General features: G+C 43.5%; 2 protein-coding genes across 3 annotated transcripts in view; one reads left to right on the top strand and one right to left on the bottom strand.

Moving 5' to 3' along the window:
- Window positions 1–1,023: 1,023 nt before the first annotated feature.
- FAM46C (family with sequence similarity 46 member C) lies at window positions 1,024–24,309 on the bottom strand. Of its 2 annotated transcripts, none has more exons than XM_012807674.2 (2): window positions 24,218–24,309; window positions 1,024–6,481 (listed from the first exon to the last, which is right to left on the bottom strand). In XM_012807674.2, the coding sequence occupies exon 2, from the start codon at window positions 6,453–6,455 to the stop codon at window positions 5,280–5,282; it is 1,176 nt and encodes a 391-aa protein (XP_012663128.1). In that variant the 5' UTR covers window positions 6,456–6,481; window positions 24,218–24,309; the 3' UTR covers window positions 1,024–5,279. The 2 variants fall into 2 exon arrangements, with proteins under 2 accessions (XP_012663128.1, XP_023371267.1); XM_023515499.1 differs by lacking the exon at window positions 24,218–24,309 and adding an exon at window positions 23,462–24,204.
- Window positions 23,446–27,541, top strand: part of LOC100966796 (WAS/WASL-interacting protein family member 2-like) — a 60,044-nt gene continuing 55,948 nt past the window's right edge. The window contains 2 exon segments of the mRNA XM_012807607.1: window positions 23,446–23,464; window positions 23,730–24,035. Coding sequence (XP_012663061.1) covers window positions 23,446–23,464; window positions 23,730–24,035 — 325 coding nt within the window.

The raw sequence follows: 27,541 nt of genomic DNA on the forward strand, positions 1-27,541 counted from the left end.
CATGTAGGTTATCCATAGTACAAACAAAGGGAGACCCTGGGATAGCTTATGAAACATATGATAAGGTCAGAAAATTGCTGTTCAAGTGATCCCAATTCTTACAATTGTGGAGAGGAAAGAGACAAAGTCACCCCACCCGTCATGAGCAGTGCTAGATCCAAAGTTGAACCAATGTGAGTGGATGGCCAGAACAGAGGTAGTCAAGTGAACATGGATGTTGCTGGACAGGAGGGAGAAGTGGAAGAGACATGCAGGGTGTGGGCTGGCAGCAGGGAGTCAGAGGAGAGAGGGTGACTGTATCAACTCACCAAGGATGCCATACCCACCAGGCTCCTGAGCGTGCTCATTCTCAGACTACATGGCTTCAGGAGAAGCAGGGGCAGGCTGAAGGCAAGCAGGTGAAGGATTTTACACAAAGGTCTGCCTTTCTCAGTGACAGTTACAGAGGATACTGTAAGAAGTAAGAAATCCAGCACAGAAAGGAGGGGAGTTCGGGGGTAGAGAGGCGGTGTTGTGAATCACAGAAGAATTAGGAAGAAGGACATTGACCACACAAGGTACTTCTCTGTACCCTTCGATATCCATCATGTCCTCAAATATCACTTGCTCATGTCTATATTTCTTCAAAAATGTGAAGAAACTATGGTTGTAGTTATGTCTAGTATGGCTGAAGTTATTTTTGATTTCTCAATGAAGAAGGCTGAGAGCCACAGGCACTGGATCAAACAAGTTGCCAGCTAGGTAGATTACAAGACTGCCCCTACTACAGGTATTAGCCAAGAGGCTGGGGTCAAACAAAGCTCAGTGTGAGTTACTCAGACACCTTGAAAAAGAGTCTAATTATTAAGAGGTTTATGGCTTCCAAAGTAACCACACCCACTCCCGAGAGAAAGTGCCATCTTTCAGAGAAGTATCCAAGGCTGATCATGTTCGTAACTTCCCATCACTAGTCAATATGTTTCTTGAAACCTAAAATAAGTTTGTCATTGAGGAAAACAAAGCAATAAGCATAACTGACGAGTCTTTAATTTCAAATATACCTTTATTTCTCAAACTCAAAGCTTTAATTCATCCGGTTCTACCACATTTTGCATTGACAAGTGATTTCATCTGCATCAAGTAAGAAGGGTCGTGACCATTACCAAAGAGGAAACCCCACAAATCCTGGGCCCTGCTAAGAAATATTTCAAAGGCTATGTGAAAATAGAACAGAAAAGCTTCCAATTTAGCCTAATGGGTATCTTTTTATCTATATTAATTTAGAAAAAAATTGATTTTTTTCTTGCCAGGGCCAGGTTTGAACCCGCCACCTCTGGCATACGGGGCCAGTGCCCTACCCTTTTGAGCCACAGACGCCACCCCAAAATTGATGTTTTTAATACCACTAAGTTTTTACCCATTTAAAGAAAAAACCCCAGATAGCCTGAATTTTTAAAGAGCACCCTCTGGGCCATATTATTGAACTACTTCCTCTTTGGTGGACAGTCATCTCACCTTCCTATGAAACACACACAAATTTGTACCAGCTCTCACTGGCCCAGGCAAAACTCCAAGCATTTTTTTAGCTTACACTTCAACTATTTTTTAAAAAGTGATAGGTAAACAAGATTCAGGCACTTGAACTCATTAAAAAAAAAAAAAAAAAAAAAAAAAGCTTTTTCCTTCCTGATCCTTAGAGGTCTCTACAAATAATTCTGAAAAGTTACCAAATCTTTTAAAACACCTCTCCCCTGCACCTCTCCCTTGGTCCTACGGATTTAACTGGTTGAGTTGGAATATGTTCCAAAGTCAGCTGTGAAATTCTAGTCTCTGCCAGATTAAGTATGTGACTTTAACCTTGGAAACTGGCAGTTCTTTCTGCTTACAGAATCCACCCCAAGGGCCCTCCCTAGTGTAGAGCCCTGAACACCCAGGAAGTAACGGCCCCAGTGAGCATCAGCTTCTCTTCTCACCACTGGGTAACTATTTTAATGCACTCTCTGGAAGAGGTATTTGAGCTAAGAATAAAGGTGCATCCTTATACAAGGCACCAGAACCAGAAAGTTAACTAGAAAGGCTAGATTGATAAAGTTTGGTAGCTACTTTTGACTGGCACCATTTCTCAAGGTTAACAAAGCAATACTAGTTAAAATCCTAACCTATCACAAAGGTAAGGGGTTAGTGCTAGAAGTGAGGCAATTTAAGTATTAATGCATCACTACAAAACACAGGCTCACACACAGCTCTCTGTGGCTCAATCTCCAAAGAAAGTCAAGCTGAAAACAAACTAGAATGCCAGACCTCATCTGTGCTATTTAGCAGGAACTAAGCATCATCTTCCCCACTCAGCTCACCCCAGTGCCAGGTCCCCCTGGGTGTGGGCCATGCCACATCCTACACGTGGTCCTCAGGAACTCTGATTTGAAGGTGTTAGGGATATAGAGTTTAGCTTCAGCACTGAAATTATTGAGTGAGGAATAGTGTCTTACTGCCAAGGTAAGATTTAAAGGTCAGACTGAAGCTCAAAGGCCAGGAATCTAGTGTGTGCTCTTCTGCCAACAGAGGGGAAGAGGTACTAGTTTCATCTGACTTCAAGAAGCAGGCTGGGAAAATAAGCTGCATATTTGCAGAAAGCATCAGAAAACAGTTCAGAGTCATGACACAAAAGAGAGACTGCTTAAAATTAGATTAGAACTTGCACTTGAACTTCAATGTCCTCTGCCACTGCCAAGTTTCATGTTACTCGACACAAAAAATAAGAGCTACTGAACTAAATAGAAGTTCAGGGTACCTGGGGGTTGTATGAGCCATGTGAAAGACAGGTTTCAACTAGAATTTCTAGACACCTGAAGTTCAAGGTTACCTAGCCTATTCTTGAGGCTGGCAAAAGCCTCCTAGAATAGGAGGAGACACCATTGGTCCAAGAGATGTGTTACAGACCTGCAGCTTTGGTCAGTGCAGCTTTTTACCCTGATAGTTTTAGAACACATGTCTATTCACAAATGACAAAAAGAGTAGGGTTGACTATGGAGGTCAAGTGAAGATACTCCACCAAGAAGGCTATCGTGCAACGGTAAAAGCTGGCTGAGAATTTCTTGAAACTTCTAGACCTCCTTTCATCCTCATAGGAGGACTATTATCAGGCAGGAAAAAAATATAAGCAGAAATATCTCCAAGGACAAACTGAAATGTAATTACCTGATGCAGATCCAACTCTCATCTTGTGCCTCATTACCCTGGCCCCAAGCCTCCGTAGAAGAAGAAATACTGATCTGTGTTAACAAGTGCCTATGTTGGAGAGTTCATCCCATTTCAAAGCTTGGTTAAACTAATCTGTCATTTTTGTGCAAATATGTTGCCATTGGACCACAATGGCAGCTCTTCAAGGTCATGGGTGATCAGAGGATTTTCAAAGTTGGGATCACTCTTCATTGGCCCTCTTCTAACACAGACACAATCTGGCTTCCCTCAGCCTACAACCAGCCTTGACTCAAACCCAGCAAATATAAATACACCTAAGGCTCACAGGGAAATGGGGGCTGGTTCCATTAAGAAGTGACTGCTTGTCACCCCATGCAGCACAACACAAATGCCTTGGGTTTCAGTCACGTCTGATCTGCTTTTAAGAGGACCAAAACATCACCTGAAGACATTTTTAGAAAAAGGTAAACCACTCATTTTCTACTAAGTATGTCTGTATTGAGATCATTAAAATGAGAAGGCAATCACTTAGGGCTTTGGATTTTTTTATGATCACAGGAGAAAATAAGAATCAGAAGCATGGATTTCATATTTTAGAAACCAAGCTGGTTGGCATATTGAGTGATACCCTAAAGTGATGCTTTCTAAGCGATCCTGCAAAAAGTTTCAAAACACAAAATCTCTTATCTAAATCTACTGGGAAAGGCAACAGTGGCTAGAAGTCTTCCATTTAACTAAGTTTGCTTTTGACTAGAGATTAACACTGTTTTCCTTCTAAAGTGCAGAATATAAACAAGTATGGTCAAATCTACCAGAATAAGGAAGATCATTTCCATTCACTCAACTCTTCCCAAACACACTGGAATGACTTCAAAGTTCCTTGGTAGCTCCAATGAGAACAGGCCAGACTTGACACTAACCCACACCTTCACACACAGCATGGAGACAGCAGGTGGATGCCAGGGCAGTTCCACAGGTTGACTCGATTCTACTGAAATTCCTGAATTCATCTGCTGTCAAAAATGCCTGGAGAAGGAAATCACTATTTTTGAAAAAACAAAAACAAATACAAAAAAAATTCCAAAACAAAAATAGCCAAAGAACTCCAGAAAAAAAGTTTGTCATACTTGGAATGTGACCAAAATGGGTTTCCATTAAAACATGGGAAGACCCTTCCCGTCAGTTCCCATAATAACTCTAGACCCAGCACGGTCCTGTCTCAAGAAGAGCAAAACAAAAGTCAACCATGAAAGAGCTGAGGAGGATGGGGAAAAAGGTGTCATCCAATAAGAATTCATTAAAGAAAAAAAGAATGAACATTCAACATTTCCTATTTACAATCACTCCCTCCCACCACCACTACCACAATTCTACTTAAACATTATATTCCACATTTTATTTTGTTTTCAAGTTACATTTCAAGAAAAAGTTATTTTTTCCTCAATAATATCTCACAATTCCACACAGCATCTAAACCATAAACCACTTCCAACCAGATCTCAATTCTCCAGCTATTGGCTTTGGTTTATTGATGAAAGAAATTCTCAGCTCTGCTGACAGGGAATAATCATAAGCAATTTAGTCCCTTGAACAAAAATTGGGTCACAAGAGCACCCTCATGTTTACCATTTTTTTGCTTGACTAAAACTGATATGAGAGATTATCAGCACAGCTTCCATGTAACTGCTGAGAATCCCAGGTGAGGGCCAACACAGGCTGCTCCAGGCTGAAGTGAGAAGAAAAGCAGCTTAACACTTCTCATATGCGGCCTAAGCTCTCCCAATCACAATTATTGCAGAGCTCAAACCCCCAGGTGCTAATGCTTGGGACTTGACACATTAGTGTGTCTATCTTGGAAAGATGTGGATAGGTCACACTTCCTACAGCATCTTCCAAAGTGGCACTTACTATGGGTCCTTTAGGGTTGGCTCATGGTATACTGTAGACCCATTCCAATGGGTATACAAAGAAAAAAAAAAAGCAGAATCAGAGCTGAGTTCCCCTTTAAAAGCCAAACACCTACATCTAGAAGGAGGCTCCCCTACCTGAGAGCCCTGGTTCTATTGGGGCTCCCACTGTGGAAGCCCTCGGCTCTCAGGTTAGTTACAGGGCAGCCAGGTGGGGTAGGGCTGGCTGTAGGTAACTGGAGGGTGGGCAACATAGTAGTTGTTGAAGTTGCCATCGGAGACGTAAGGAGCTGGCTGGTAGTAGCAGGTGACATTGGTGGCGTTGGGGATGATGTTCTGCTCTGCCAGCACACGCAGGGCCAGGAGGGAGATGAGGTTGAGGGTCTGCCTGCGCTCGTGCCCCATGAGGCACACGGTGCTCTCGTTCACCACCCTGCGGAGGATCATGAGGTAGTCATACTTGCTTCTCTCTTCCTCAGCAAAGTGGTTTTGCAGGTAGGTCTCCAGCTTCCTCTGCTGTTCAAGGATATCTGGGAAGTCAATGAAAAACCGGGAGCACATGTAGCGCTCTAGAGTCTTGATTTCTTCCTGGTCCGTGGGCCTGAAGTCCCGCACGAGAAGGTTGCTGTACTTGAGAAGTCCCCCGCCTCTGATTTCTTCAGGGTTCTTGGTAGCGATCAGTCTATTCTGTAGGTGATCAAAGGCTTCCTCAAAGTCCCCATACATGCTCTCCCCAATCACCGTAGGGTGGAAGTGCTCAGAGATAGGGTTACTGGAGCAGTCATAGAAAAAGAGCAAAGAATCCAGGATGATTTGGAAGGAGTCCACACTGAACTCAAATTGGCGCCGGATGGAGTCGACGAACTTGAGTTCCACATTCCTCCCATTCTTGTTGGAGAGGGAGATGAGGCTCCAGCGGTCCGTGTCCGTGCACACCTTCACCAGCTTCTGCACATATGCCTCCTTCAGAGTGACAGGGCTGATCTTGAGCTTGTTCACACCCTCTGGCAGAAAGTTCAGGAGGGAACACAGCACCACGTCTCTGACCAGCTGAAACTCCGCTTCTGTCGGGAGGGCCACATGAAAGATCAGGTCCAGGTCTTTACAGCCTAAGCCGTTGTCTTTGACCAGCACATGGCCAGCTGCAGAGCCATTTAGCCGGACATCCTGCACTTTGATGCCTGCTTCCTCCAGCCGGCTGCGGACCGTCTGGACAATGTCCTTCAGAGTTATCTCCAAGGTTGGAAAGTTGCCTCGTCCGTGGATGGGTACGACCTCGGTCAGGACCTCATGCAGCCGGCTGACCTGATCCCAGCTGAGCACGCTGAAGGACACACAGTCCCTGGTACTGCTGCTCTCCTCTGCCATCTTGGTGGATGTTCTGACCAAGGAAACTGAAAACAAGAGGTAGGAGACAGAGTTAGGGTTCTCTTCTGCATGGCAAAGCAGCTTAAGGAACTCAGAGATACTGATTTCTCTCTGAACTTTCCTGTAAAATGGTGGTAAATTGCACCTACTGCTCGGGGTTGCTTGCTGTGAGCATGAAATGAGTTAAGCAGGTAAAGAGAAGCACCTGCACAAAGCGAGGACAAAAACACAGACTTCTAGACCAAGTTGAATGATTTCATAGTTCTATTTTGTGTGGGTTGTTGTTTTGCTCGTTTTAACTATGTGGGGGTGGGGAAGGTGGAGTGTGCTGGTGGGTGTGAAGGAAACCAAATTGCCTTAGGCACAATATGCAGGCAGTGAGGGGCCTGCATGGCTTGCTAATGTTCTGTTTTGTCTGGAAGTTTCTTCTGCTTTTGGCTCCCTAATTACATTTTGAACCAATTGATAACAAAACCCACACAGAGAACACACCAACCACCCACACACTTCTACCTCCGAGCAGACAGATTCTCAACTCTGGGCTGTGACCTCACCAATAAGTGGGACTGTGACCACTCCTGCTAAAATAAAGCATGTGCCCTTACCAAGATTCCCATGTCCCTTTCACTTATGGGAGTAGTCTGTCCTACAACAAGTATTTCTATCATCCAAGAAAGAAGCAAAGTTGTTTGTATAACTAGGTTTCTGATCAAAGAAGTCATCTAAGGTAGAGAGAAGGGAATACCTTTACATTGTTGGTGGGACTGCGAACTAATACAGCCTCTTTGGAAGGAAGAATGGAGAATCCTCAAAGAACTCAAAATAGACCTTTGATCCCACAATCCTCCCATTACTTGGCATCTATCCCCCAGAAAAAAAAAAATCATTTTATTATAAGGACATTTATTTGCACAAGATTGTTTATCGCAGCTCAATTTACAATCCCCAAAAGGTGAAAGCAACCCAAGTGCCCATCAACCCATGAATGGATCAATAAACTGTGGTATATGTATATCATGGAATATTATTTGGCCATAAAAAAGATAGAAACTTTATATCTTTTGTACTAACCTGGATGGAGTTGAAACACATTCTTCTTAGTAAAGTACCATAAGAATGGAAAAGCAAGTATCCAATGTACTCAATACTAATATGAAGCCAGTAGACAATTTAATAGCTACCCATACGAGAGAAAAACTCAACTTAATTCAAGATGGGGGGAAGGAGAAGGAGCGAGGAGGACTAGTGTTCTCCCACCTAATGGGCACCATGTAAGGGTACTGGGCACACCATCTGGGTTCCAGACAACTATAACAGGGACTCTTCCTAACAAATGCAAACATTGTAACCTAATTATACCTTAACATTAATCTGATATTTTAAAAAAGTAATCTATGCACTGGAAGCTCATGGGATTTCGACCCCTTCCTCAGGGCAGTGTGATCTTCCCACTGTATTTTGAAAACCAGTACACAGAAACTATCTAAGGAGGCTGAGGCAGCACTGAGCACGAGGAGAAAACCACCACTTCTTACATTTCACCTGCTAGAACCACAAAGTTTCCCAAGTAATTTTTAACTACATTGGACTTTGCAAAAAAAAGGAAATATAATGGATTTCTGGAAATTCTAATATGTAAAAACAAATACTGATATATATATTTAAAAGTCAAGGTGCCTGTGGATCCACATAGGTCAAATGCCAGCTGGATAGATATAAAAATCAAAACAAAACAGTCAAGGTGCTGTTCTCCAATTTCACTGTGCAAAGTTCTCCCCTCACCCCCCAGCCCCTGCCTTTCTGACTCGCTAGACACACACAAAATCCATCCCAATGACTTCTGCAGTTTCATTGTTTGGAAGCTGCTGGGTTTGAATACACATCAGCATGCATTCTCCTGGGGTTCCAACATGGATTTCTGGCCTTGCACCGGTGCCAGGGATTCCCCACCCATTAGTGTCAGGGCACTGTGTGGGCACACAGAGAGGAGCTTTCCCCAGCTTCCTATCAAGAGGAGGGTGAAAATACAAGGTCTCAATGTAAGGCAGCATGTGGTACAGACAGTTCTAGCAGTAGAAATAAAATGTAATAAAAAGGCAGAAGAAGGATGTCCCTTAACAGGAGTGAATGAGAAGGCCACAAATGAGTTCACTTATGGGGAGGGGGCAAAAGTCAACAGAAAGGCAATAGGCGCTCTTGGCTGGGCTGAGGCAGAAAGTAGCAGGTTGATGTCATGATCAGAGTCCTCTGCTGCTCACTTGTCAATACTGGTCAAGTGGAAGATAAAGGCTTACCTTCAAACCTCTTTGGATAGTGTTAAAAAGTCGTAGGCCATCTACACTGGGGTCCTCAAACTTCTTAAACAGGGGACCAGTTCACTGTTCCTCAGACCACTGGAGGGCCAGATTACAGGCCCTGGAAGGAGTCGGCTGCTAAGCAGGACAGGCAGCTGCGGCAAAAACACCCGGCGGGCCAGATAAATGTCCTAGGCGGGCCTCATGTAGCCCGCAGGCCATAGTTTGAGGACGCCTGATCTACACCATCCTACCACTCTTAAGTTACAGACACCAAGCAAAATTTGTGAGGAATTACTTAATGTTTATTGCAGCAGGCATTTGGTTTCAAGTCAGATTTGTAACAGTTCTTTTTATTGTACTCCCTACATGCCTAGTAGCTCTCTGTAGCCTCTTTTATGATTAGCACACAATACATTTGTGTTTATTGGATAGGGTGCTATATAATTAAGTTCCAGTGATTATAGCAAAGTATGACCCTGGCTTTGTTTTGAGACACAGCAAGACTATGATTTAGGGGCACAGATTTTCATAGATTTCATATATGTTGGCCTACATACAGAGACACAACTTGCTTTTCACCGTACCACCCCTGTGCTTTCAAGGATGTTTACCATACAAGTGTGAGAAGGCCCACCGTAACAGAAAAGCCACAGTGCAATCAGTAGTACTAAGCATTCAAGTAATAATTTTAAGAAAATCTCCAGACGAACCTCAATAATGTTACAGAGGGGAATAGCTCTAGGAATTACTTTTGACTCAAGTTCTTTTCTTTTTCTTTTCTTTTTTAAGGTTCCAGGAGGGTTCCCAATAGAATTAAAATCAAGACAACTTCTACTATAGAACATCAGAGGAAGGTATACAAGACCAGTGAGAAATCCAGAAGCAATAATCCTTTCCTTTATGGGGGGCATATATGAATGAGATTTTTTATTTATTTAAAAATCTGTGAACTTGTAGTAAATTCAAAGTTAGAATCTATTTTAGACTAAGCGTTTATAAGGCTCATATGGGAGGACAATCAGGAATACCCAGGGAAAAGCTATAAAAAATAGAAACAATAGGCTGGGCGCAGCGGCTCATGCCTATAATCCTAGCACTCTGTGAGGCCAACGCAGGTGGATTGCCTGAGTTCACAAGTTTGCAACCAGCCTGAGCAAAAGCAAGACCTCATCTCTATTAAAAATAGAAATATTGAGGCAAGAGGATCACTTGAGCCCAAGAATTGGAGGTTGCTGTAAGCCATGATGCCACGGTACTCTACCCAGGGCAACAGCTTGAGACTCAGGAGTTCAAGATCAGCTTGAGCAAGAGTGAGACCCCATCTCTACTAAAAATAGAAAAAACTAGCCAGGTGTGTTGTCACATGCCTGTAGCCCCAACTACTTGGGGGGCTGAGGCAAGAGAACTGCTTGAGCCCAAGAGTTTGAAGTTGCTGTGAGCTGTGATGAAGCCATGGTACTCCATGCAGGGGGACAGAATGAGACTCTGTCTCAAAAAACATAAATGATATATACTAGTCTACTGGCTCAAAGGAAGTCTATGGAACAAAATCTTTAAAATCAAAAAATTAAATCAAATAAAGGGATTGAGTATATAATAAAACATTTCAAAACAGTAAAGGGGGAAAAAGACATTTGGATAGTTATCTAGATTTTAAAAAAAGAAACAAAAGTGGCTCCCTATCTCATGCCAAACTATGATCTAGAATTCAGGGGTGTCCAACCTACGATCCCAAGGGCCACATGTTAATTTTCTGAGGACTTTTTTTGGCTTATCTGTGCTATCATGATATGTGATATCATGAAAAGTATCCAGAGACCATTTTTTTTCTTTTTTGCTAATCAGTTTTCGTTAGTGTTTTTGTATTTAATGTGCGGCCCAAGACAACTCTTATTCTTTCAATGGCAGAGATAAAACAAGGTTGGACACCCCTGAATTCTAGATGGACGGATTAAAGACATAAGTATAAAATGATGAAACTCTGGGGAAAAAAGGACAGCAGCTATATATGCTTACGAGTATTCCTTTGTAAATCATATAAAAGCCACAAAATTGATGCATTTGGATGTATAAAAATAGAAGTATCTATATAGTAAAAACTCCATAAAGAAGTTAGAAGACAAAAAAAGAAAAATATTTGTATCACTGGGCAAAGTGCTCATTTCCTTAATGAAGAAGGAGCTTTAGAATTCAGAAATACCAGGACCAGGATTCCCTGAGAAGCATCAAAGGACATGAACATGTAACATTCGACCTTACTTAATGGATTGCCAAATTAAAACCTCTATCATTTTCACCTATCAAATTGGCAAATATAATAATTCCCACATCTGGAAAGCAGACACATGTGGTATACTGCCCCTGGGCTCTCTGGAGAACAACACAAGATTCTTAATTTTAAGTGGACATATTCTTTGACACAGCAATTCCATTTCCAGTAAGTCTACTTTGAATTTTTTTCCTACAGGTATATACTTGCAAGTATGTACTAAGATGGTCAGTGAAGAATTATAAAGCTGTAAATATTCATTAGTAGAAGATGGTTAAGTGATTTGATACATGTGTACAACATCATACAAAGATACGCAGTTGTTCAAAAGAATGGGATCTGCTCTTTCTGTATAAATGTGAAATGTTCATCAAGATTTGTTAATAGAAAAGCAAATAAATTTTCAAACCAGAACAAATCCTCTAAACAATCCTCTAAAACAAAACAACTGTCAGCCTAGGATCCAGTATATAGCTAAACTGAGGTCATTTGTGACGGAGAAATCAAATATTTTACTGACATACACATGTTGAGGAAATTTGCCATAACTAAACCAGCTCTCAGACCCATTTTCCATAATGACCAGCATACTCATCAAAGTAAACTCACTCAGAATTTATCAAATAACACCTAACTTCCACAATGATGAAAGGATTAAAAATATCCATTGGACCTTTGAAAAACATGATGGCCAAAACACTACCACACCTGCTGATTCTCTCAATTAATGTGAATGGCTTAAATTGTCCTCTAAAGAGGCACAGTTTGGCTGACTGGATACAAAACCTCATGCCAGGTATCTGTTGCCTACAAGAGACTCATCTTACTTCAAAGGATTAAAAAAGACTCAGGGTGAAGCAATGGGCATCTATAATACAGGCAAATGGAAATTAGAAAAAAGCAGGAGTTTCAATTCAATTTGCAGATACAACAGGATTTAAACCAACAAATATAAGGAAAGACAAAGAGGACACTACATATTTGTCAAGGGAGACACTCAACATGAAGAGATTTCAATTATTAACACTTATGCACCCTATCTAAATGCTCCTCAATTTATAAAGAAAACTCTACTGGATATGACAATTTGATATCTTCCTGCACTATAATAGTTGGAGATTTAAATGCTCTTTTTGCCAGTTCTGGAGACAAAACTTCAAAGAAGAAATGAAACAAAAGAAATAACAGGCTGTAAATATCTATTCTTATATAAGCACATAAAATCTTTGGAAAGATCCATAAGGAATAATTCAATATATACCAAACACCACCTCTAGTTCAAAGGATGGGGGAAGAAGAAAACTTGTTTTGTGTCCTTTCAATGTGGAACCTATACATGTATCAGTTGAAACATTAAAATCTTATGGTCCATGTTCTAAACTCTTTCCCTTATGAGGCTTCTATTCATCTGCTACTTTAATTACTTCAATTCCTTTCTTAGCACCTGTCCTCCTCCCATATCCATGTGCCAAAAATCAAATATACTTGCAAGCTTCTACTCCCCACCTTAATCTTGATTTCTACAGGGGTAAGCAGGGAAAGAGGTACTGTTTTTCCCCTAAAGTGACTTTTAGTCAAATTTCTACTTATGTACTCTTTAAAAGATGTCATTGTTTATTTAAAAGAAAAAATAACTCAAACTCTCAAAATAGTGAAAACCATCTCATCTTATCCCCTTCCGTTTGTCATCCAAAAATTTTTTTTTTTTGGCAGTTTCATAGAATTGCTTTTTCTCATTTCAAACATGTAGCCACTCTCCCAATACTATGTTCATTACTGGCTACAGTTGCAAAAACTTTAATAAAGTCAATAAACACTTTTTCAGAAATCCAAGATGGCTATGGTTATCTTACCATGCCAACTTCTCATGTATATGGAGTTTTGGGGAAAAATATAGTCTACACAAAAGCACAATGTGGAACATGACAAATGCCAGATCTGTACTATAGTTTTTAATTCTCTCAAGTTTCCATGATTTAGGTAGAGAGGAGCTCAATCTACTGAAGGCACAAATTTAGGCTAGGTTAATGTTAACTGTTCTGTGCCTATCAGAAAGAAATCTTCATTTTACCTTGCTCATCCAAACAATCTTAAATACCAAAAGCACATTTTCTAGTTACTTGAACAAACATTGGTATTACTAGAATAAATTCAAGTCACAGGCCCTGGGTGCTTAGATAACATCCCAGTGCTTAGAGCAACAGTTTTAGTTTTAATTAACCACATTAAATCAACAGTTATAATCCCCATATAAAAGAATCACGTGGAACACACATTCCCAATTCATGAAAGGACCTGGTTAAAGGCAAATTCTAGTTAGCAGAATTAACAAAATAGTGGCTAGAAAACACATTAATTTGAAGTCTAGTAAATTCAAACACAAGTGTTTGATTTCCCTTTTACTGTCTGAGAATCAGATTCATCGTATTTTGCACAATAGAATGCAGGAAAGGTAGAAACCATAATTTTTCACTGACTTGAAAATTCAGGTACCTTTTTACAAGTCAAGATGACCAACTGCCCACTCAGTCCAAGCTACTTAATCTTCTAAATTTTAAAGTTTGACTCCCAATGAAGAACTATTTCAGGGATCCTTGAAGTCCCTTTTCTTTTGTCATCTGACTGCAACAGAAAGAATAGAAACTCTGGGCAGGGAACACTGGGGTGTAAGGAGGGCAGGTTTGTAAGGCTGGCAGTAAAAGGAAGAGCAAAAGAACAATTAGGCCAGAAGGCAGACCAAGCTCCCTCAGGAAAGGGCTGATGTCTTAGCTTACCATTTTCTGCTGCTGACCACAGACTGATCTGAAAACCTATGTTTGAGCATGAGGGGGAAATAGCTATTTCTAGTCTTGTTTCAAGGGTTATCCAGATCCTTGTAGTAGTCAAGGATCTCCAGAAGCAAGGGTGACAGCCCCATTAAGAAAAGAGGTGAGCAAGTGGAGAGAAAGATCTGGAGAAAGGGGGTTAAGAGCAGGTAACACTCGCCCACAGGCCTTAGATCAAACCAACACAGATTCCTATTTTGTGCCTGGCATTATGCACAGAAACTGTCCAAAGTTCTTGATTTGGTAGACATCCATGAAGGGAAGGCCTACATATATCTGACTCTAGGTCTGATATTTAAATGAAAGCTACAAGGTGATATCTAAAGAGCTCAGGAAAATGCTGAGGCTTCTGCTGAGGCTCTCTCGGCTACTAAAGCTTTTCATCAGTCCAGAGGCAACTGAGCTGTTCTGACCCCATTGTGGGTTTAAGAATATAAAAGAACCACCACCACAGTGCAGCATTCCTTCATGACAAGAATTCCCTCTCACTGTTTCTGGACGCTACCTCAAAAGTGTGGATCCTAGTAACACTTTCCACCTCAGGGTAGGAGAACCAACCATGGGCAATGGAGCAAGCCTGGTGACAGACTCTGACAGAGAGGAATGTGTACATGGAACCAAGACACCTGCCATCCCTGGCTCCAGGCCAAGAGGCGACCCACACACCTGTGAGTCTTCTCACACAACTCCCACACAAACTCTTCTCCCTCATGAACAACAGAGGACACTTTGGGCAAAAAAAGCCCATTTTGTAAAAACCTAAGAATTTTTTTTTTTTTTTGCATTTGTAAAATCAGAATAGTAGAGGGTGCACACTTTGTTTACATGCTTTGTTTTTGTACAAACTGAGTCAAATTAATAAGTGTGCCCTTCACCCAGATGATGTGCACTGCACCCAACAGGTGTGAATTTACCCACCCCCTCCTCCCCCTCAGCTAAATTTTCACTGAGATTTACTTCCATATGTGCACTTAAGTGTTGATCAATTAGTTCCAATTTGGTATTGAGTACCTGTGTTTGTTTCTCCATTCTAGTGATGTTCCACTTAGAAGAATAGTTTCCAGTTCCATCCAGGTTGTTGCAAAAGATACTCGGTCACCATTTTTTGTGGCTGAGTAGTGCTCCATGGTATGTATATATGATGTTTCATTAATCTACTCGTGCATTAGTGGACACTTGGGTTGTAAAATTTGAGCAGAAGTAAAAGTAGATGGGAACGTGAGCTGAGTGAATGAGAACCATAGCTCCTGGCCTATTGTTTATTTGCTTGTAAAATTAAGGGGGTAGAAGTGTGTGTACAAGCATAGGATATGATACTTAGCATGAGCTGCTTCACATCAGTTGCCTTTTAACCCTCATAAGCTTCTAAAGAAACTATCTCTTTTTCACAAACAAAGAAGGGAAGGTCAGAAAAAAATCAAATGAATTGACCCCAGGTCCTCAACTCTGCAGCTGGTGTCCTAACTCTTAGAACTACTTACTCAGTCCCTCCTGGGTAGGAGTCATGGTGGGTAGGAGGTGGGGAGAGGGTAGTAAGCACATGTCACAAACCCGTGCACTGGAACCAACGGTTTCTTGCTGCCACTAAAGTCCTTTCTAAAGCAAATATTTTGTTAGTGTTAATTAAAAAAAAAAAAAAAAGGAAAGGAGACAGCAACCTTCAGTAAGTATATGACCACAGTTATAATCTTTCCACCCCCCCACCCCAATTGTACACACCAAAGAAAGCAAAGCTGGAATCCGTCATCCTTTATACTGTCCACTTTTGTGTAGATTCTAACAAAGTAAAAGACATCACTGTAGCTTAGCAATACTCCTCAGAAAGATGTCAAGGAAGATCATTTATTTGCCATAGTGTGTGGGAAGTCCTACTTCTCCGTGGGGTGTACATCAGTTGCTTTATGACACAAAGATCTTCTAGGCCTGCCTGGGCCATTTTCCACAGGGTGAATTTCACTACTTCCTCAGGAGCTCCAGGCCAGGTACTAATGTCTACAGAACTCTCCAGGGGCTTTTCCTTATAGCAGCAGCCACAGCCATGGCCTGGGGACACCAAATGTGACTAGATATTTAACCAGGTGACAACTGTTTGCCAAAGTCCCAAACAGGCAGCAGGACAGTGCTTTCAGGGATCTAACCCACGTGATTCCTACAACCACTGTCTCCTCCACAGACAAAGAAACTGGGGGACAAAAACTGGTCAACCGTTTAAGGACACACGCCTGGTAAGAGGCAGAATTGAGATTTAAGAGGCTTCCTAGGAAGTGGACAGCTTTCAGGGAGAGGAGGCTTGAAGAACAGCTGGTTATTGAGCTGGTCATAGGAAGGAGATGGCCACAAGTGGATGGAAAAGGAAAAAAGGAAAAGGAAAAATATGAAGATATTTTTTAATAAGATGGTGGGAAAGAAGTTTAGCAAAATGTGCTAAGGCCATTCGTGTGGGGTAAAAGCAGATGGCAAATTCTGAAAGCAAGGTCAAAGTATTTAGAGCCAAAGTACCTAACAACTGTCAGTACAGAAACTCCTTCCCTCAAAATCATTCTGCATTTGGGGGATGTATCCGCCCAGCAGGAGCCATCAGAACTGACCATAATTAAGTAAAGAAGTTGTAATAGTTATGCTAATGTTTGCTTTAAAGAAACAATGTCTGGGAGATGATTACCTGGACCCCAACTTTCTGAGGGAGCGCTAAAATGCTGGCTGTGTGTAGAGCAGTGATTTCAGAGAAAGCAGGTCCAGGCCAGAGAACCCAGAAGTGGCAGGAGCTGGGACAGTCAGATTGGCAGACAAGCATTAAGAGGAAAAAATAATGGCATAGAGAGGTTTGTAGGAGTGGGCCCATCCTGATCCAGAAAAGTAAGGCACACTGAAAGGAACAACTACCAGGATTCGCTCTGGTGGCTGAGAGATCAGGAGTGTTGATCCCCTGATAACGCAACAGAACAGGACACTCCCTACACACAAGAGGACAACCTTCTCAGATCAAAGAAACACTAACCCAACTGGAGCCGCAGGGAGACAGTTGGTAAATGTGCAGAGAGGGACTCGGGTTCCAGGGGCTAGAACGAAACTATACACAGGAAGACCCCACAAGTACTGCAGCTGAGACTGGATACCTGTCACTTTGCCCACCCATAGACCATCTGACCCTTGAGATTCTTTCACCCATAAGACAAAGCCAGACATGCTGAATGACCGTGAAAATCAGCCATGCTGCTTGATGTATGCAGCAGCAGATAAGTGGGTAGAAGGGAGAAACACCAGGGTCAATGTGGGTCTGGACTTATAAAGAGAAATCCTCCCTCACTCCTTGAATTCCTTGGGAGTGAAGGCCAGAAGTTATCTGGGAAGTGGGGGTGTGAGCTCTCCCTGAGGGCTGGACCCACCACCAGTGAGGGGCCACATTCTAGAGACTCCTCCATAGCGCCAACACATTAAAAAAGTTCCAGATAACACAGGCACATGCCAGGGTTTCCTGTACATGGAATAAGACTTTAGATTAGCAGATGGCCCGGAGCAATAGAACCAGATAAAATAATGCTGTTTTTTTTTTTTTTTAAAGCACAACAAAATATATTCTATGCTGACTTTTTCCCTAAGAAGTTCACTCAAATTCTACCTCAGTGCAAAAAAATAACTGCCCAAACAAACATTTCTAAGTCAGTGGCACAACAAACCCCACAGCTGTTCTTTTCTCACTCTCAGCTCTCTCGCCTTCAGATGGAGGTTGCAGTCTGCTTTCTCAGGGTTATCAGTGTCCTCCCAGCCATTTAAGAGATGTTTACTAGAGTCAGAGGGTTTGGTTAGATTCTCAGGGCAATGAGACCACTGCCTGGACTGTGGAAAGTGGAGTCCTGAACTCCAACCACGCTCTGGGCTGGCAGAGTCAGAGGGGCCTTCTCAAACCCCCGCTTCCCACTGGGCTCTGTCCTTAGACAGCCACCCTGTGACAACCCTAAACAGAACACTCTTTCCCACCTTTGAAAATAGGATGCTCGAGCAAGTGTGGGCAGAGAGATAACACTGGCAGCGCTAATGTGGGGGCTGCGAAACAGCAAACAGAATCAAAACTCTGGGACCACAGAAGTTCAAGTGCTGAAAGGAATACTCTAAAGTCGCTGTAAATGGAAATATCAACAAGGTCAGAACACACACATCTTTAGATGGAAGTTAGGCCTAGATGTTTTTCCAAGGTGTCAGCATTAACTGCTATACACACCATTTGAACTGGAAATAATCTTTGTTGCTACTTGGTAACTCCCTCCCACGCCACCCAATGCTTCTTTCTAAATCAGAGGTGTTACTGGTCTGAATTCATTCAAAGAAAGAGCTCCCCAAACAGAGCTGACCCTTCTGTTTTAGAGTTTGATGAGACTGGAAAAACTAGGATAATTCTATACACACCATTCCAGTTCAAATGGTGTGTATAGCTTACTATAAGGCTAACCAAATTCACATACAATCCGCAGGGTTAAGAGTTGACAGCCTACATGTTTTATCAAAGGCTGCTTTACTATCTAACTTTCCAGCTTAGAGCTCTGAGCGGAAAAGTCCTCTCTAGTCACTAGCAGCATCCCTGGGCCTTATCAGGAAATGGACAAGACACTCTTGGTTCCTCTGATGAAGCACTTATCACTGGTTAGACACATACACACCCCTTTACAAATGCCTGCCTCCGTTTCAGCAGGGATGCTAACGACATACACTTCTATCCAGGTTTTCGTTTGGCATCATAGATCCTTCCCCAAGAAGTTAGCATTCACATAGCAGGTAGCTAAGCTCCAGGTACTGAGGATGGCAGCAAGGCCAAGTTTAGCATTTTTCACGCAATGAATGCATTGTTGCCATCAGATAACTCATAAACACCTTTTCTTTGAAAGTGAGTTCCTGCATTGTTCCTCAAATTTTAATAGTTGATAAAATTTAATTATTGGTTGATTCTTGGTCCCCTGCCAGAAGATTTTTATCAGCAGTTCTTTGAAATTCTATTACCTTATGATTATTATCCAAGAAACTTAAGAAAACAAGAGAATGAGCACTGGACTAGGAATCAGACATCACGTGTTTTAGTGTCGAACTTGACTCACGGGGTGAATGATTATCAGTAAGTTAGCCATGACTGGCTTTCCTTTCACTCTTTCAAACATCTGAGAGCCTCTATGTTCTGAGCACTATTCTTAAAATTTACGATATACTGGAAAGCAAGAAACAAAAGTCCCTGCCCCTTAGAGCACAGATCCTGGTTCTCTCTCTACCTGCATCACTTTGGGTCATGACCTCTTACCTCCCATGTATGCAGAATCAGAATTTGAGAGTGAAATATTTTTGCAGATGGTTTAGACCCTCTGAAGCCCTAAATAAGGTAGGCCTAAACTGAAATGCGCTCTAAATGTACACATCCTGGACTTCAAGAATTCGGTGTGAAAGAAATGTAAACAATCTCTTTTAGACTTTTTTGTATAATAACATATGAAATGATATTCAATGACAGATTAAATAGGCTTATTATTATTATTATTATTTTGAGACGGAGCCTCAAGCTATCCCCCTGGGTAGAGTGCCATGGCATCACGCTCACAGCAACCTCCAACTCCTGGGCTCAAGCGAGTCTCCTGCCTCAGCCTCCCAAGTAGCTGGGACTACAGGCGCCCGCCACAACGCCTGGCCATTTTTTTGGTTGCAGCCGTCAATGTTGTTTGGCGGGCCTGGGCTGGGAATTCGAACCCGCCACCTTAGGTGTATGTGGCTGGCGCCTTAGCCGCTTGAGCCACAGGCGCCGAGCCAGGCTTATTATTAAAATGAATTTCACCCATTTATTTTTATTCTAATGCGACGACTAGACAGTTATCTGTGCCTCTCCTATTTCCACTGGACAGCACTAGTCTAGTCTCTTATCCTGACTATAATGAAGAACGTGAAGCCAGAAAATGTAAAGGCAGGGCCAGAACTCAGATCTCCCCACCATGAAAGGTAGCCTGACAAGCAGAGAGAGGGTAAACACAGAGGTCACAAGGCCTGGACGCAGGAGATGACAGCAGCGTTGCTCCCCAGTTGAGCAAGCAAGTGGACACAGGTCAGATGCCAATTAGCATCCGCCCCATCTCTCCTGGATCAGCACACTCCCTCCTACAGTCACCACGCAGCTGTTCCCTGGGAAGGACAGAGCTGCCCATGACCACACAGCCAAAGGAGTCCTAATGTCCATCTCCAACCACGACAAGCAGAGGGCAGGAATCTACCATGTGTGTGTCTGAGAGGGGTAAAGGAAGACAGCCAGGCAAGAGAGAGGGTTACCTCGTCCCTCATTCTCAGCATTCATGTGTTCAAATAGTTGAGGATGTGTCCTGTGAGGCAAGGTAGGGCAGTTAGGAAGACTCTGCAAGGGAGGTCAAATATAGACAGGTAACAAGTCTTAAAAAGGAGAATCAGCTCCCAGAGGAACGAGCAGTTCCCGTGAGCTCAGATGGCAGGGTTCAGGTGCACAGGGGTGCAGCCCTGGCCAGAGGCAGGGGGGCATGCTTGGCAGGTCAGTGATGACAGAGGGAAGCAAAAAATAAAACAGAGAAAGAATCAGCAGAACCAGCATCTGAGTGAACATGGGGAGAGAAAGGCCAAGGCAGCCAGGCCAGGGAGGGTGGGAAGGATGGGCAGTGCCTAAGGGAGCCGGCCTGGAGCTTGGCCTGAGGAGCTTCAGCTGCCGCTCAATTAGTGCTGCTGCACCAAACCTATCCTCCTGAAGCCTAGGCTGGGAAGACCCAGAAACGACCCCGCCTGCCTTGACCCACCAGGCCAACACCCACTTAAAGTCCACCTCCCTCCATGCAAGGAATGGCTGTTGACAGCCATGTATTCAAATGACAGGACACCTTCTGGGTGCCAGGCTAGCTCTAGAAGCAGGTGCTAAGGAGTCAGCAATGAGTGGATTCCACCTTGCTGGGGCTCACATGCCAGCGGCTGAGACAACGGAGAGAAGATGCAGTATGCGGTTCTGAAGCCAACCCAGCCCCTCTCCGTTCACAGCGCTTCCAGAGGCCTTTCGAATACCATTCCCTTGGCCTCCCCAGCACCTGGCACGAACTGCTGCCCAGGAAACACTTAACTACTTACTGACTCAATCACTGTTATCCAAGAAATAAACAACACTCTACGTAGTTGAGTGACCAAGACGCCAAGAAGTCAGTCTCAGGCTCTGAGACTAAAAAACACCCTCCACGCAGAGTTGCTTAACATCAGCAGTTATTTTGTTCATATTGGTTTTTTCCTGTTGTTCCAAGAAGTTCTCAATAGTTCTAGAACAAGCTACCCAGGCCAGCTGTACAAAATCTATTAATTCTAAACAATTCATAAGGCTTCCTTATATAGTTGGCTCAAACGAAGATGCTTCCTCCAAGCCATTTAAATTCTAAATCCAAGCATATAGTGCATGTAGTGAAAGGGTAAAAAAAATTGAGCCTGTATGTCTGGAAAACATCATGAGAGGTCAGCACTACTGATGTGCCCAAGTCGGTTTAAACACAGGAATGTTTCTTAAAACACAAAGCTGTCTGCTTCATCACACATGCCAGTTTATGCTGTGTGCTACAGTCAAAACAAGGTGGCAGAAAGCATTTTTCTATAATGCCTTGCTTACCTCAGTGGCAATAGAAAAAAGCAATGGACCTTATCTAACCAGAGTAATGTTTTATCCCAAGTAACCTCAGACTGCATTGCTCCCTCTTCGCTCCCAAACACACATGCACACAAAATAACAGATATAACCCCAAGTCAGATGTGAGACCAAGAAACACAAACACAACTTTAACATCAGTCATGAAACTCGTCTTAGGCTTCTACAACTTCCTTCCATTAAGCAAAAAAGGCTTAACATGACCATTCAGAACATGAACACACATATCAAAGATAAAAGATGAAGGCAAGCTACTACTTACTTATGCAGTAAAAAACAAAACAGAACACACACACAATTTTTAATGTCATTTTCTAACTTTATATCAAATGTGTTTGGTTAATGGTACTGTGAAAACAAGGGCACTACAGTCCACTTTTAAATTATCTTTATTGCCCTGCTGTTCTTGGACTTTCGAAAGCATGAGGAATTCTCTGTTTTCTGATGGGTACTGCAAGGTGTGGATTATCTGCCCTGGCCTTGAACACCGGGGGTGCGACATAAGTGTATTGGAAGAGAGGTAAACGGGAGAGGGCTGCTGGAATCTGGGATGAGATTCTGGTGACTACTTGTACTCACAGCAGAAATGAAGAAACTAAGTAGGAAAAACCACTGGTGCTCAACTAAGTCCCACTCATTCTGACAAACAGGCTAATAGCCAAATCCTTTCCTCCAGAGGATTTAATCTCTGGATACAAGGTAGGTATTGTGGGAGAAACTCAGCATGAAGAGCGCGGCTAATAATTCTAGGTACATTCACTAAAGTTATTTATGAAAATCCTTTGTTTTATTAACAACTTAGAGGCCTCTTGGCAGAGAAATTTAAAAAAAAAAACAACACAACTACCTGAACAATTCTATACAATATATAAAATGTTCTAAAGACTCCTTATTGAGACTAAAGCTATAAGTATACCTTCAGGGATGAGTTTTCAGTTAGCTGAAGTCAACTAAATTTGGCTCCAGAAATACTCAGTTTTCCATCTTCACAAACAAGATGCTTAAGGACAGAACCACGGTTGGCCCAGCTCAGACCACTTCCCAGAGAGCCAGGAGATATCTCAGCATTCTTTAGTCCCCAACCCACCCCCTTCTACTGTAGGGTCCAACCGGGCAGGTCTCCCTTGCCCAGTAACACCTCTGGGAGTTAAGGCAGGGTAGGTGCTGGGTATCCTCTCCTCCCTCCCCGCTGCCTAACTTGCTTCCTGGCCAAGGTACTCAGATTGAAAGGTTGGCGTAGCCAACAATGGCCACCCTCATCCCGCTGGAGGGCAGCTGGGCCAGCCAGGAGTCTACTTTAGGAGGATTTAATCATCTTAACTTTATTTCCTGGGCTGATTCAGTCTCCTAGCCCACTTACCAAGTATCCTGAAGAACAAGTTGTCACAATACGAACACAATACAGACCATATACACAAGCCTTTATAAAAAGCTTACATACTATATAAATGCACTTCAAGCACTTCGTTGCATGCATGTTATACCTCCATAAAAACCAGAAAACGTTAAAAAGGAAGCAGGTTCCTACTTAAGACAAGAAACTGGTCAGAGCCCTGCAGAAGCCCGGCTCGGGACAAAAGTGGGGAAGAAGGGGCTGAGATGATCCCTCCCGCCAACTCCAGCCCTAACAGTTTTTCTGAGGACTTGGGTTCTCCGGAGAAACTCTCCAGCATTTCTCAGTCTCTCCCCGCCCCCGCCCCTACTTCCAGGTAGCCGGTTCGGTTTGGTTTTCTCCGCCGGTGTTCCTGCGTTTAGCAGTGCAGGCTACCGACGCGTACTCTTCAGGTTCTTCCCTCTCTGACTCCCTCCCCTCCCACTGCGCTGCCTCCCGCCTCGCCACCAGAGCGAAAGGAGTCCCCAACTGCGACACCTCCCGGGGCAGAGGCGCCTCTCAGCCACCAGCGGCACCGCTATCTCAATCAACTGACTAGTCATGACTTTTAACCTACGCGGTAAGCAAGTTCCATTTCCAAAAGAGAAGGCACCAGGTTTCACAGACTCTGGATTCGCGAGAAGTTTCCGAGACGCGCAGCTCTCAAGTCACTCTCTTGGATCACTTTGCTGCTCGCGGTGTCCGCAGGGTAGTGAATCCATGAAAAGTTAAGGATCTCCGCCCTTCTCCTTAAAACCCAGGCCTAGGCAATGAGCCTAGGAAGCGCCCCTCCCCTCCCTGGCCAAATACCAGCCCCTGACCGCTGCGCCTCCAACTGCGCCTAGTGAAACCGCCGAATTCGAATTCTCACTCGGTCCGCAAGAGAAGGTGTGCGCGCCCGCGACCCGGAGAGGCTGCAAGCAAGGAAACGGTGTCTGGGGGTGCCGTCGGATCTGGGGAAGGAGCCCGAAGCACCCATCACACTCTTCGGACACCAGGCCTGCGGCAGGCCACCACGCAGTCCGCAGGACTCCGGGAGCAGGAACTCGCTGAAGTTTGCCAAGCCCGGGCCCGAGACTCCGGAAAGTTGCAGCTTCCCTTGGAGCGTTTCTTCTGGCTCTCAGAGGCGGGGTCGTCGCGGGAGCAGGAGGGTAAAGGAGCACGGGGTCCTGGCACCTGTCTGCACCTCCCCTCCGACCTTCTTTCCCCCGACCTGGTTCGGCAAAGACTTGAGCACCATTTGGCGGGGACAGACCCTCGGGGACAGAGCGCACGGCTCACTGGGGCCGCCGCCGCATCCTCGCTCCTTTAGAGTAAGGGATTGTGAACTCACCTGGTGGGTGGAACAGGAGGCGACAGACGCAGGTCCTAGGCGTGGGCAGCCCCCAGGAGGAGCGGCACGGTCACTACAGCCCCCAAGCAGCTGCACAGAGTGAGCCGTCCCGCCGCCGCCCCCTCCGTTCTTATATGGCAGGACCTAGCTCCCGCCCGCCGCCACCGCCCCCGTCCCCGCCCCAAAGCCTGCCCTCCCGGGGGAGCCAGGAGCGGGGCGGGGCGGAGCCAGTCCCCTCGGGATCTTTCCGCCCGGGCGCTGACGGCAGGGGGCGGGGCAAAAACTGCGCTCTGATTGGCTGTCGGGGTGAATGGTTGCCAGGAGACGAGTAAATCTTCAGCCGCGGGAAAGGGCGGGGGCGCAAAAGGAGCAAGCATTGCGCAAGCGCAATAGAGAAGGGCTGCGTAGACACCCCCTTAACTTTGGAGTTACTGGTACACATTTTCTTTATACTGTACTAGCTTTTCTGCCACTTCTATCGCGTTACTCCACCCCTCCAACCTTTCCTCATCTATAACGTGCTCCCTTGCAGGCCTCTTTTTCTTCTGCTTCTCTGGACATTTTCTTGCTGGTTCTCTCTTCAGGAGTATGGAGCGAAACGCCGGTGCCTACCTCCGTGTGGGTTTTTGAAGTCGGAATGAACTGTGGTTTCTGGACTTTGAGAACCTTTCTGATTCCCCAAGCAAATTAGCTGAAGGTGAAAGCGTGGTCTTTCGAATAAGAGCGCAGTTGGTTCTACGGCCCCAGGGACCACCTGTGTGCACTTAGTGGGACGACGGGCCTCCAGGAGCCTGTTGCCAGTGTTGGCAGCCACTACAGCTCAGCCCGGATCCGAATGCCGCGGGGCTTAGTCGATTCTGTTATATAACATGCAGGCGGGACTTGGACGCCGTCCATTCATTCCATGGCGAGTGGTTTACAGCCCAAGTTCCGAATTCAGGCTAACCTGAATTGAGATCACCATTCACCACTTAAACTGCAAGGCCCTGGGCCAATAACTTAACCAACTCTCCATAAACCCTAGGAGGTTATATAACTATTAAGGAAATACTGGAAAACTATTAGTGCAGCAGTACCTGTCATAAAGCGTGTGGCAAATGCTTTTTGTATCTTACAGGTAGCCGTTGTTATTTATGGACAAACATTTATTGAACTTGTAGTGATTCTCTACCAGGAGTTAGAGATCAAAGAGTACTTCCCAGATGTAGTATTAAGTGTGTTCTTAGTATCTACCGGGCTGTAAAAAGTTTTCAAATACTGTGTATGTCTTACCTGGTGAGGGGGAGTATTTTAATGCCTATGATAGGAGGTTCGCATGAGCACTTGTAGGGAAAGTCACTGTGACCCAATTTTTGGAAACAAAATCAGGACAAATAGTCACTTTTTTTTCCCGCTTTTTGCTTTTTGAAGTACAATATTCAGTAAAGTACACGAGTCTTAAATGTGCAAAATGATGAATTGTTATATATACACACAAAATGCAGTTGCCCCCCCCCAGCTCAAAAGACTACAGAATCTTTCCATCTTGTTTATCCCCCTTCCCTTTCTAGTTCCCACCAAGGTAACCTCTATTCTGACCACTATCACCAGGGACTGTTTGAGCTTTCACTGTGTTTCACTGTGTTTGAACTTGCTAAGGAGGAAATACAGAGTGTGTGCACCACTTTTGTGTCTGTCACTTAACAGCGTTTCTCTGAGATTCATCCATCTTGTTCTAACAGTGGTTCATTCTTTTTCCACTACTGTGTATTGCTCATTATATGATATTCAACAATTTCTGTGCTCATTCTACCGTTGGTGGACATTAGAGTTGCGTCAGGCTTTGGCCTTTCATGAGTGAACTGCTGCAAAATTCTCATACATGTCTTTTGGTGGATGTAGCATTCATTTATGTTGGGTATATACCCCAAATTAGAATTCCTGGATCATAGAGTGTACACATATGAAGGTTTAAATACACTGCCAGCTTTCCAAAGTGGTATAAAATTTATGTTCCAACCGATGATAGAACATTTCTAGTTGTTCCACAACTTTGCCAGTAATGGTATTACCAGTCTTTTTAATTTAAAAAAGAGTGTGACTTTCATTGTGACTTAAATGTGCATTTCTCTGGTAATCAGTGATGTTGAGCAACTTTTCAGATATGTGCTGTCCATTTGATACCCCTTTAATGAAGAGTCCATTCAAGTCTTTTGCCTGTTTGTGGGGAGTTGTCTGTGTTCTGTGAGAGTTCTTTCCATACTCTGGATATAGTCCTTTCTCCCATATAGGTATTACAAATATCTTCTCCCAATCTGTGGCTTACTTTTATTTGTTTTAATGTTATCTTTTAATAAACAGAATTTTTTTAATTTTACAGAAGTCCAGTTTATTAATCTTATCTTTTGACTAGTGTTCTGTATTTCCTGTTTAAGAAATCTCTGTCAATCCTAACGCCATAAAGATAATCTCCTTTGTTTTCTTCCAAGAACTGGATTGTCTTAGCTTTTACTATGTGTAAGGCCTTGGGCAAGTAACTTAACCATCTTTTCATAAACCACTAATCACAATAAAACTAACTGGCCTTTGGACCCTTTCTATTTTTTCATTGCCTCTTAGATAGCGTTAACACAGGTAGTCCCAAGATAGAACACGGGGCAGAAATTCTTAGAAACCATGCTAGAATTTGATCTAGCATGGTTTCATTCCACTTGTCTTAGGTAAAATTGTGTTCAACTTCCTAAACAAAATTAGGTAATGTTATAGTGGAGAAGAGGGAAGAGCTGTGAGTCAGAAAAGAAATTCATCGTTCGTTCATGTGTATGTATTTTTCCTTGGGCTTTTTTTATTCCTGGGGCATTAATTGACTTTTCTAGAATTTTGTTTCAGCCTTTTTTTTTTCCTTTGGATACACTGTGTTCTTTCTACCTCATAAAGCCAGAATCCTAGAGCTGGCAGGAGTCTTAGAAAGTTGCCAAGTCCTACCCACTGCCCATGGGGTCAGATATTGAAACTGTTCTTCCAATATTACTGGATCTCCTTCTTGCCCCATCTAGCCCCTCCTAGGGCACATCCAACCAAAGTGGTTTAAACTCCTTCTCTGCATTCAGAGGGATTCTCTGATTTACACTGAGAAAAACTGACAGAGACATGCAATAGCCGTTTAAATGTAAGTGTGCTGCACTGGCAGCAATGATTCTGAAAGTTTTATGTCTCAATAGAATCTTATTTTAAGTACTCCAGAGAAGCAAAGAAATTCTACCTCAGTCCTTTTGTAAAACACACAAAAAAGACCTTTTGTATAGTGCCTAGTTATCTCCTGATTTATCAGTTTCTTTGAGCAGT

The sequence above is a fragment of the Otolemur garnettii genome, unplaced genomic scaffold (genome assembly GCF_000181295.1).
Source record: "Otolemur garnettii isolate 467f Iridium unplaced genomic scaffold, OtoGar3 scaffold00073, whole genome shotgun sequence".
NCBI lineage: Eukaryota > Metazoa > Chordata > Mammalia > Primates > Galagidae > Otolemur > Otolemur garnettii.